The sequence below is a fragment of the Nomascus leucogenys genome, chromosome 2 (assembly GCF_006542625.1).
Source record: "Nomascus leucogenys isolate Asia chromosome 2, Asia_NLE_v1, whole genome shotgun sequence".
Taxonomy (NCBI): domain Eukaryota; kingdom Metazoa; phylum Chordata; class Mammalia; order Primates; family Hylobatidae; genus Nomascus; species Nomascus leucogenys.
In genome coordinates, this window is record NC_044382.1 from 73,220,231 (window position 1) to 73,232,974 (window position 12,744).

General features: G+C 37.5%; 1 protein-coding gene across 3 annotated transcripts in view; it reads left to right on the top strand.

Annotated features, from left to right (window-relative positions):
• Window positions 1-12,744, top strand: part of NETO2 (neuropilin and tolloid like 2) — a 64,685-nt gene that overhangs the window by 28,513 nt on the left and 23,428 nt on the right. For all 3 annotated transcript variants that reach the window (XM_030797579.1, XM_030797584.1, XM_030797592.1), the window contains exon 7: window positions 8,533-8,761. In XM_030797579.1, coding sequence (XP_030653439.1) covers window positions 8,533-8,761 — 229 coding nt within the window. The remainder of the gene's footprint in view (window positions 1-8,532; window positions 8,762-12,744) is intronic.

The window sequence follows — 12,744 nt, forward strand, 5'->3', positions numbered from 1 at the left end:
ATCTTTGACAAACCTGACAAACAAGCATTGGGGAAAGGATACCCTATTTAATAAATGGTGCTGGGAAAACTGGCTAGCCATATGTAGAAAGCTGAAACTGGATCCCTTCCTTACACCTTATACAAAAATTAATTCAAGATGGATTAAAGACTTACATGTTAGACCTAAAACCATGAAAACCCTAGAAGAAAACCTGGGCAATACCATTCAGGACATAGGCATGGGCAAGGACTTCATGTCTAAAACACCAAAAGCAATGGCAACAAAAGCCAAAATTGACAAATGGGATCTAATTCAACTAAAGAGCTTCTGCACAGCAAAAGAAACTACCATCAGAGTGAACAGGCAACCTACAAAATGGGAGAAAATTTTCGCAACCTACTCATCTGACAAAGGGCTAATATCCAGAATCTACAATGAACTCAGACCCTACCAATATTAAAAGGAGTAAGAAAATACAGGGAACAGCTCTATGCCAGAAAATCAGATGACTTCGATGAAATGGGTAAATTTCTTAAAAGCTACACAGCTGCCCAAACATATCCCAGTAGAAATACACAACCCAAATCCTATGTTTATTCAAAAAATGAATTCATAAACACCTTCTAACAAAGAAAACTCTAGGCCTAGATGGGTTCACTGGCAAATTGTAACAAACATTCAAGGAAGATATAATGCCAATTCCTTAGTATCGTCCAGGAAATGAAAGAGCAAGGAACATTTCTAAACTTACTTTGTAAGACAAGCCTTACCCTGATACCAACAGACAAAGAGACATTATAAGGAAACTATTGATCAGTATTCATCAAGAAAATAGATGAAAAAATTTCAATAAAATATTAGCAAATCTAGTTCTAGATCCCTGAGGAATCACCACACTGACTTCCACAATAGTTGAACTAGTTTACAGTCCCACCAACGGTGTAAAAGTGTTCCTATTTCTCCACATCCTCTCCAGCACCTGTTGTTTCCTGACTTTTTAATGATCGCCATTCTAACTGGTGTGAGATGGTATCTCATTGTGGTTTTGATTTGCATTTCTCTGATGGCCAGTGATGATGAGCATTTTTTCATGTGTTTTTTGGCTGCATAAATGTCTTCTTTTGAGAAGTGTCTGTTCATGTCCTTTGCCCACTTTTTGATGGGGCAAAAACAAACGTTTTTTCTTGTAAATTTGTTTGAGTTCATTGTAGATTCTGGATATTAGCCCTTTGTCAGATGAGTAGGTTGCGAAAATTTTCTCCCATTACTGGGTATATACCCAAAGAACTATAAATCATGCTGCTATAAAGACACATGCACACGTATGTGGCGGCACTATTCACAATAGCAAAAACTTGGAACCAACCCAAATGTCCAACAACGATAGACTGGATTAAGAAAATGTGGCACATATACACCATGGAATACTATGCAGCCATAAAAAATGATGAGTTCATGTCCTTTGTAGGGACATGGATGAAACTGGAAATCATCATTCTCAGTAAACTATTGCAAGGACAAAAAACCAAACACCGCATGTTCTCACTCATAGGTGGGAATTGAACAATGGGAACACATGGACACAGGAAGGGGAACATCACATTCTGGGGACTATTGTGGGGTGGGGGGAGGGGGAGGGATAGCATTAGGAGATATACCTAATGCTAAATGACGAGTTAATGGGTGCAGCACACCAACATGGCACATGTATACATATGTAACAAACCGGCACATTGTGCACATGTACCCTAAAACTTAAAAGTACAATAAAAAAAAAAGTACTAAAAAAAAAAAAATTAGCAAATCTAATTCAGCAATATAAAAAAATACATATTAGTAAAGCGTGGTTTATCTCAGGAATGCAAGTCTGGTTCAACATTTGAAAAATCATGTTATTCACCATAAAGACTAAAGAAAACTATGATTGTCTCCATTTGTTAAAATTCAACACCCATTCATGATAAAAATCTCAGAAACATCGGAACAGATGGGACTTCCATAACCTGAAAAAAGGTGTCTACAAAAACCTACCAGCTAAACCAGGCACAATGGCATGCACCCATAGTTCCAGCTGTTAAGGAGGCTGATACAAGAGGATTGAGAATCACTTGAGCTCAGGAGTTCAAGGCCAGCCTGGACATCATAGTAAGATCCTGTCTCTTAGGAAAAAAAAAAAAAAAAAAACAGAAAACCCTACAGCTGACACCATAGTTAATGGTGAAAACCTGAATTCTTTCCCCTTCAAAATCAGTAGCAAGCTAAGTCCTATTCAATGTTATACTAGAAGTTGTAGCCAGTACAAAAAAGCATACAGATTGAAAAAAGAAGAAATCAATCTTTTTGGAGATATCATCTATATAAAAATTTCCATAGCATCTAAAAAGCTCCTGGAATAAATATATCAGGTTAGCAAGGATGCAAGATGGAAGACCAGTGTACAAAAATCAATTGCAGGTCAGGCACTGTGGCTCCCACCTGTAATCCCAACATTTTGGGAGGCCAAGGCAGGCAGATTGCTTGAACTCAGGAGTTCAAGACCAGCCTGGGCGACCTGATGAAACCCAGCCTCTACAAAAAATATATATGTATATAAAAATTAGCCGGGCATGGTGGCTCCACCTGTAGTACCAGCTACCCAAGAGGCTGAGGCAGGAGGATCACTTAAGCCAAGGAGGCAGAGGCTGCAGTGAGCCAAGAGCACACCACTGCACTCCAGCCTGGACAACAAACTGAGACCCTGTCTCAAGAAAAAAACAATTGAATTTTTATATACTAGCAATGAAAACTGGAGTTCAAAATTAAGAAAACAGTACCATTTAAAATATTACTCCACCAAAAAAAAATATGTAGTATCTGTAAACTGAAAACTTACAAGACCATAATGAAAATATTCAGAGATGACCTAAGTAAATAGATAGACTGTGTCAATGTATTGATAGGCCCAGTAGTGCTAAAATGTCAGTTCTTATGAAAATGATCTACACAGATGAATACAATTTCAATCAAAATCACAGCTATATTTTTTGTAAAGATTGACAAACTGATTCTAGAACATAATGGAAAAGCAAGGGATTACAAAAGCCAAAATTATTCTGTAAAAGAACAAACATGGAAGACTCATTACCTGATTTCAAGACTTACTGTGAAGCTTCAGTAACCAAGACTGTGGTACTGACAAAGGATAGACACACAGATCAATGGAACAGGATAGTCCAGAGATTAGATTTATGCAAATATGATTCATTGATTTTTTGACATTCAAAGGAAATTGAGTGGAGAAAGGATAGTCTTTAACAGATGGTGCTGGAACAATTGAACCTCCATATTCAAAGAAAAAAAAAATGAACCCTCACCTGTCAGGTGTAGGTGTTGCCTCACCTACATCCAACACTGTATTTAAAAATTAACTCAAATCATGGACATAGATGTAAAATTATAAAACATTTAGAGGAGAATATATGAGAAGAATCTTACTGGGTTAGACAAAGAGTTCTTAGATGCAAGACCGAAAGAGTATCCATAAAAGAAAAATTTAGGCTGGGCGCAGTGGCTCACGTCTGTAATCCCAGCACTTTGGGAGGCTGAGGCGGGTGGATCTCGAGATCGGGAAATCGAGACCATCCTGGCTAACACGGTAAAACCCCATCTCTACTAAAAATACAAAAACTTAGTTGGGCATGGTGGCAGGCACCTGTAGTCCCAGCTACTCGGGAGGCTGAGGCAGGAGACTGGCGTGAACCCGGGAGGTGGAGCTTGCAGTGAGCCAAGATCATGCCACTGCACTCCAGCCTGGGCAACAGAGCGAGACTCCATCTCAAAAAAGAAAAAGAAAAATTTATAAATTGGACTAATGAAAAAGCTTTTCTCTGTGAAAGACACTGTTGAGTGGAAAAAAAAAAAAAAAAAGCCACTGACTGGGAGAAAAAAAATCACCTATGAAAAGATTTCTTTCATCCAGAACTCAAAACTCAACAACAAGAACAAAACCCAATTATAAAACAGATTTTAACAGATACTTCACCACAGAAGATTTAATCATTACAAAAATGCAAATTAAAACCACAGTGAGATGGCACTATTCTCCGTTAGAATAACTAATTTAGAAAAGTCACTAAGTGCTGGGAACTATGTAGAGCAGCTGAAACTCTGATACGTTCCTGGTAGGAGTGCAAAATGATAGAGCCGCTCTGGGAAACAGGTTGGTGGTTTCCTGTAAAGTAACTGTGTGACTCAGCCGTCTCTTCTGGATGGGTACCCAGGAGAAATGAAAGCTTATGTTCATGGAAAAAAACCCATATGTAAATGTTCATAACAACTTTATCTGTAATAACCAAAAACTAGAAATGTTTCAAGTGTTCTTTAGCTTTTAAAAGAATAGGCCAGGTGTAATGGTTCATGCCTATAATCCCAGCACTTCGGGAGGCTGAGGCGGGGGGATCACTTGAGGTCAGGGGTTCAAGACCAGCTTGACCAACACGGTGAAACCCCATCTCTACTAAAAATACAAAAAATTAGCCGGGCCTGGTGGCAGGTGCCTGTAATCCCAGCTACTTGGGAGGCTGAGGCAGGAGAATTGCTTGAACCCTTGAGGCAGAGGTTGCAGTGAGCCAAGATCGCACTACTGTACTCCAGCCTGGGCGACAAGAGTGAAAACTCCATCTCAAAAAAAAAAAAAAGAAAGAATAAACTGGTACATCCATATAATAAACTCTATTCAGTAATAAAAACGGATAAACTATAGCTGCATCCAGTAACCCCAAATGCATCATGCTAAATAAAATGAGCTAGACTCAAAGGATACATGCTGTGTGATTTCATTTATATGAAATTCTGGAAAAAGTGAACTGTAGGACAAAGAACAGATCATTGCTTACCGGGGATGAAGACTGGAGGTGGATTTTGACTGCACAGTAACAGCACAAGAGAATTTGAGTGGGTTGTGGAACTGTACTTGAAGTGTCAGCAAGGACTGAGTAGTGGATTGAGTAGAGCAAGCAGACTCAAAGAATTTGCTTTAGAAGTATAAATTGTCTTGTTAGAATTCAACTGTAAAGAGAAAAAAATATATAAATTGGTACAACCACTTTGGAGAGCTATTTCGGATGTGCTCTGGTAAAGTTGAAAATGGTCACATGCTACTACACAAGTATACTTCTAGATTTATACCCAAATGAAATTGTCATACCTGTGCATAATGAGAAGACAACAATGTTTACAGCAGTATTAGCTAATTATAAAAGTAGAAGCAAGCTAAATGCCCAATAGGAGAATGGATACACAGTGATTTATTTCTATAATTGGTATGAAGTTTTAAAATATGTGGAATAATACAACATATTTTTATAGATATGTAAGTATGAAAATATTAAGTGCATTAAATAAGTGAAATTAAACAATATTTATTAGATCTCCTTACTCTTCATTGAAATATTCCATGAAAAGATCATTCCATATTCACAAATCTTTTAGGAGCGTTACCTGGAATATTGACTATAGAAGAATGTTGTATTGCTTTTAATAAAAGTAAATCAGTTAAACTTAAAAAAATTACACAGTTGACATGGGAATTGGATCAAATTTTAAAATTTAAATGTTTAAATGTGTAATAGGCCAGGCGCAGTGGCTCACACTTGTAAACCCAGCACTTTGGGAGTCTGAGGCAGGTGGATCACTTGAGGTCAAGAGTTCGAGACCAGCCTGGGCAACATAGCAAAACCCCGTCTCTACTGAAAATACAAAAAATTAGCCAGGTGTGGTGGTGTACACCTGTAGTCCCAACTACTCAGGAGGCTGAGGCACAAGAATCTCTTGAATCGGGTGGAGGCCGCAGTGAGAGCTGCAATCAACGCCACTGAACTCCAGCCTGGGAGACAGAGTGAGATTCTGTCTAAAAAAAGAAAACAAACAAAAAAATGTAAATAGATGGTTTTATTTAAGAAATCTAAATTAAATATTAAAGGTCACCATAACCATTGAATACTAAATGTGAGAAACTAGTTAATGGGTGATGTTTAAGAAAAATATCCATTTATAAATATAAAAAAGAAGCCAGTCACGGTGGCCCATGCCTGCAGTCCCAGCACTTTGGGAGGCTGAGGCGGAAGGATCACTTGAGCCCAGCAGTTCAAGACCAGCCCAGACAACATGGCAAGACCCTGTCTCTATTTTTAAAATTAAAAATATATTTTAAAAATTAATATACAAAAGAAGGCATCGGTGTTTAAGAGTATACAAATAGTGTTTTAGTCCACTTTTATCAGTGGCCTTTTCATGATAGTAGCTTTCTGGGGATTTCATTTCTGTTGGGGTCTTCAGGGCCTCCAATAAATAGCACCCCTTTTCCCTGCTGGAGTGCTGAACCAATTGAGAAATAAAAGTGTCAGCGTGTAGGGAGTCGGAAAAGCCTCTACCACAGTGAAGGCTAGGATAGAGAGAGCAACGCAGAGAGATGATCTAATCAGTGTTGGCAACTCCTTACCCACCAGTTCTACCTCTCACCTAAGTCTAGAACAGCCCATTCCACTCCAGGGAAAGTTCGCATCTGCAGAGCAGACCGGCCTACCCAGTCCCACTTCCTACGGGAGGAGGGAAAAAGAAACCAAACTCCCACCATCCAGATAACTTGCCCTGCCTCCCTGGGTAGGATACAGGGATAGGGTAAGAGGTCACTTACTTGATAGAAGATGTAAGTAAAAGATCCCTTTTCATGCAATCTGGAGTAAAAGAAAACTAGTTTATGCCCTTCTCCCAACATTACAATTTGTCAGATTCACGTTATGAATATTTCCAAAAAATTTGTTGAACTAAACAATTCAATATTTAGCTGTATTTACAGTAGAAAAGTGCTATGATCGTGTTATTATTTATTTTTAACTCGATGTTTTTTAAAAAATACGTCTTTGAAGAGCATTTACTATAGCCTTATATAATACCGTATTTATTTGGATTAAAAGAAAAGCAGAGTAAATATAAATACTTCAGACAGCTTGATTATTTTACTGATACTTCTACCAAGTCATAGTTTTACAAGCCTAATCACTTTCTCATTGCCTGCCATGAGCAAGAATTATACTGGATGAAACTGAGCCAGTGACCTTCCATTGGAAGACATCACAGTCTAACGGAAGAGAGAAGTCATTGCAGCATTAGTGCTCGCTACAAGAGTGTGAGGGAGGGTTTGGGTTATATAAGTGATGGAAAACTAATGAGAACTGTTGATATATTTAAGAAAACATATTGCTTCTTTGCTAAAATACATGCATGGAGACTTTGTAAAGTTTTGAACTGGAAATCCTATTTCATTACCAATTTTCCACCATTCTTACGGAAGTGGTGAACCAGTCATTTCAAATAAACCAAAATTATTTAGTCAAAATGTAATTCTTTAAGCTATATTTTGTAAGTTGTTCTCTCTTAGTTTTATGCCATCAAGGTATTTGGTGGGGTGGGGGGGAATATATGACATGACATTTTTGTTTTATTAATCCCTTTGAATTAAAGGGTAGGTGTGGCATACTGCTCCCTCAGAGATAATAGCTAGGAAGGGAATACTCATCAGATGTCTTGAATGGCAATTCAAAGGTAATCTTTATTCACTCACTCAAATTTTATTTTAATCGTAGAGTCACATATGAGCAACTAGAGCCCAAACAGTCAACACTGTGTGAGTATGTAAAGCGCTTCATGGAATGAGAAGGACGCACATTTAGAGTCAGACCAACCTGGGTTTAATCCTTGCCACCGAATAACAGATTCATCTCTGCCCACAAAAAAACATGATACCTACTTCATTAGGCTCTTCTGGAGACCAATGCTTAAAATCTAAATTCACAATGTAAGAGAAATCGCCAAACAAGAATGGGTCAAGAGTGTTTAGGAAATAACTTAGTACCATGTAGCTATAAAATTTCAATGGGTGATGCTAATAGAGCTTCCTTTGATAGTACAGTTGATGTCTGCCTGTCTGAAAATGCAGGTATTGTTAAGAGGTGAAATCATAAAGCAACCATGTAGAACAGTAGGATATTGTGTAAATAAATAATAGGACATCTGGGAATAGGTATGACTAAGAGTATAGATAAAAACATTTTTATATGTTACAGCTAAAGTAGGATGTGTATATCTTACAATTAAACACAGGTTTTTTTTAATGTGCAGAAAAACTGAAAAGAAACTCACCAATTAATCACATGCATTGTTGGAATAATAGAAATATGAATGATTATTTTATTTTCTCCCCTGTCCAGTACCATGAGATTGCTTTTATAATGAGAAAAATGTGAGATAGTTATGCCTTGTAAGCAAAAAGTTTCTACTCTTTATAGACAAAACACAAAGTAAGTTCCTTAATGCTTGGTTCCATTATTAAGACAACCAAAGAAACAGATCATTAATCTTAGTTCCTCTAACTATTTAGGCATCAGCCATTTATCTGTTATGGTTTTCTGTCAGCTGTCATTCGGTGTACCATGTTGTCTGTGGAAAATAGAAATAGAAAAATTCAAATTAATGTATCTTTTTAAAAGCAGTGTTTTTGTGTTAATATTACAGATTTATTTGAGGTTCCTAGATTATCAAATGGAGCACTCAAATGAATGCAAGAGAAACTTCGTTGCAGTCTATGATGGAAGCAGTTCTATTGAAAACCTGAAGGCCAAGTTTTGCAGCACTGTGGCCAATGACGTAATGCTTAAAACAGGAATTGGAGTGATTCGAATGTGGGCAGATGAAGGCAGTCGGCTTAGCAGGTTTCGAATGCTCTTTACTTCCTTTGTGGAGCGTAAGTAAATAATTCCTATAGTATTGAGATCTTTTACATATTTTTCACTCATTCACAGTACACTCAGCATTTACTTTTTAAAAATATTTTAGAATGTATTTTTTTTTGTTTTACTACAGCTCTTTTTAATGCAAGAATATTATTTAAATTTAAAATGTTTTAAATTTTATTTAATTTTTAGAGGTGGGGTCTTGATTTGTTGCCCAGGCTGGCCTTAAACTCCTGGGCTCAAGTGATCCTCTGCTTCACCCTCCCAAGTAGCTGAAACTACAGGCACATGGCACTATACCAGGCAGCATTTACTTTTGACAAAAATGTGCAAGTCACAAGGTAGAAGCAACTGTATCTTGGTCCCTGTTCTCTTGGAATGGACTGGCATGGGTGAAAAAACCATGTTAACATATCAATTGGAACACTCATTATAAAGGTGTAAACAAATGGTAGAGATTGCAGACAAGGAAGACTTATACTTTCTCTCAAGATTTTCTGAGTTATTAGTAGCATTAATTTAGCTTGGTGAATAGTTATGAATCCACAAAATTATGGTCATCAAAGATTTAGATATGCCATAGATCTTTTTCTTTTTAACTAACTTTAAACTTACAGAACATTGTAAAAATGATAGATTCCCTATGTGCCATTCACTCAGATTCCCATAATGCCAACATCTCTCAAAGCCAGAGTAAAACTGAAAATTAACACAGATACAATATTATTAACTAAGCTATAGACCCGATTCCAGTATCTCTAGTTTTGCCATGAAGGTCCTTTTATGATCCAGTTTCCCACATCGCTTTTAGTTGTCAAGTATCCTTAGCCGTCTCCATCTGTGACAGTTACTCTGTCTGCATCTTTCCTTGGCACATTGTCAAGAGTACCAGCTAGCCAGTTTAGTAGAATGTCCATCAGAGTTCGGGTTTGTCTAATGTTTCTTAGGGATTCCATTGAGGCTGTGTATTTCTGTCAGGAATACCACAGAAACTATGTTGTGCCCTTCTAACTACATCATGTCATTGAAGCAGGGGTACATGGTATCATTTTGTCTTATTGCTGGTGATGTTAACTTTGATCACTTCATTAAGGTGCTATCTGCCAGTTTCTTCACTAAAAAGTTGCTATTTTTTCCTTTTTAATTAATAAGTCTCTTTGAGACCATGCCGATATCTTCTCACTCACTAATTTTAGCATCCATTGTTGGCTTCTGCCTGTAACAGTTACTACTGTAGGGTTTACCTAATCATGATTTTCCATTTCCATCATACCTTCCGTATACATTAATTAGCATTGTGCTGTGAGAAAAATCATCCCTTTTTCCTTACTTATTCAGTTATTAATAATTACATCAGTACGGGCTCATGGATATTTTATTTTATTCTATTGTTATAATATTAATAATAATATTATTATGACCAGGCATCGTGGCTCATGCCTGTAATCCCAGCATTTTGGGAGGCCGAGGCAGCAGATCACTTGAGGTCAAGAGTTCGAGACCAGCCTGGGCAACATGGTGAAACCCCCGTCTCTACTGAAAATACAAAAATTAGCTAGGCATGGTGACAGGTGTCTATAGTCCCAGCTACTCAGGAGGCTGAGGTGGGAAAATCACCTGAGCCCAGGAGGTCAAGGCTGCAGTGAGCTAAGATCACACCACTGCACTCCAGCCTGGGTGACCAGAGTGAGACTGTCTCAAAAAAAAATTATTGTTTTTCTATGATACTAACATTATTTTGTTGCTCAAAGCCCGAGCTTCAGCCATTGGAAGCTCCTTCAGTTTGCCTCCTCTGTCCTCTCAACATACCGAATTAATAGTTTTTAAATTATTTTCTTACTTTATGGCAATGCTGGATGAACCAGGCTCAACTTGTGTTTTCCCTGACTCAACCCTGGACCAGCCGCATTTCCAAGGAGCCCTTTCTTCATCTTAAACAGCGAGAAACCTGACTAATTATCTGAAATGGATTAATTTGTTTAATCCTAATATACACAAAAAGTAACTTCACAATTGCTAATCCATATCCCTTTGAGAAATTTCCTAACAAAATACCTTATGTACAGTTCTTTTTGTGTTTAGCTTTACTGTCAAGATACTGTTTTCCAGTTACTCAGGCTAGTGGTTTATATTTCATTTTATGCTCCCCCTACATCATGGTTTCTGTACATTGTTTTTATGTGGGGGTTCTGGGAACATAACTGTTGTTCCTAGAGAGCCCACATCCCAAGAGGGACACTTGGAAGTGTCCTTGCCTCCTTCATTCTCTGCCTTCCATTTCTTCCCTCTATCTGGATTTCTTTTTGCACAAATGAGCAGATACATGTGTATTTTCTTATGTGCCATTTTTTCTTATGTGAAGGACAGCATTATTCTTTTACACTTTATGTTTTTAACTTAAAAGTATATCCTGGTCAGGTGCAGTGGCTCACACTTGTAATCCCAGCACTTTGGGAGGTCAAGGTCAGTGATCACTTGAGATCAGGAGTTTGAGACCAGCCTGGGCAACGTGGCAAAACCCCATCTCTACTAAAAATACAAAAATTAGTGGGGCATGGTAACACGCACCTATAATTCCATCTACTGGGGAGGGTGAGGCATGAAAATTGCTTGAAACTGGGAGGCGGAGGTTGCAGTGAGCTGAGATCAGGCCACTGCACTCTCCAGCCTGTGTGACAGAGTGAGACCCTGTCTCAAAAAAAAAAAAAAAAAAAATTATATCCTGGAAACCATTCCATATCAATTCATAGAGCACATTTTTATTTTATAGTTGCATAGTAGAGCATTGTATATACCAACTTTATTTTATCTTCTACTTATGGTGGGCATATAGGTTATTCCCAGTATTTGCAGTTATAAACAAGCTACAGTGAATAATGTTATGCATATGTCTTTTCGTATTGTTGGAGACATATCATCAGGATAAATTCCTAGAAGTGGGATTGTTTGGTTTAAAAAGTTGTGTAATTTGGTTAGATATTGCCAAAAACCCTTCCGGGAGGGTTGTAGCTTTTTTTTTCAACTGTGACAAAATATACATGGCGTAAAATTTACCTTCAGTCACTTTTAAATGTACAAATCAGTGGCATTAAGTACATGCACATTGTTGTGCAACCATCACCACTGTCTTTGGAGCATTTTTATCATCCCAAACTGAAACTCTATACCCATGAAACAGTTCCTTCCCATTTTTCTCTCTCCCTACCCTGGTAACCTCTATTCTACTTTCTGTCTCTATGAATTTCCATGTTCTAGGTAACTCATAGTAGAGTCATATAATATTTGTCCTTTTACGTCTGGCTTATTTCACTTAGCATAATGATTTCAAGGTTCATCCATGAAATCTTTTCATGGTTCATCCATGTGGTCATATATATCGGAATTTTATTCTTTTTTAAGGCTAAATAATATTCCGTAAGTAAATGCCACATTTTCTTTATACATTCATTCATCTGTTGATGGATGTTTGATTGTTTCTACCTTTAGGCTATGATGAGTACTGCTGCTGTGTAGAATTGCTGGATCATATGGGAAATCTGTGTTTTAAGTTTTTGAGGAACGAGCAAACTTTTCCACAGTGGCTGCACCATTTTACACACTGACCGGCAGTGCACAGAGGGTTCCAGTTTCTCCACATCTTCACCAATACCTGTTATTTTTCATATTTTTGGATAATAGCCATCCTAATATGTGTGAAGTAACACCTCATTATGGTTTTGATTTGCCTAATGATTAGTAATGTTGAGCATTTTTCCATGGGCTTCTTGGCTATTCATACATCTTCTTTGCAGAAAGGTCTCTTCACATCCTTTGCCCGCTTTTGAATTTTTTAAGTTGTAGACGTTCTCTGTGTATTCTGGATATTAATCCCTTATTGTGTATGTGATTAGCAGACTTTTTTGCATTCTGTTTGTTGTCTTTTCACTCCCTTGATATAGTGTCCTTTCAGGTACAAAAGTTTTTAATTTTGATGAAGCCCAATTTAATGTGGTTT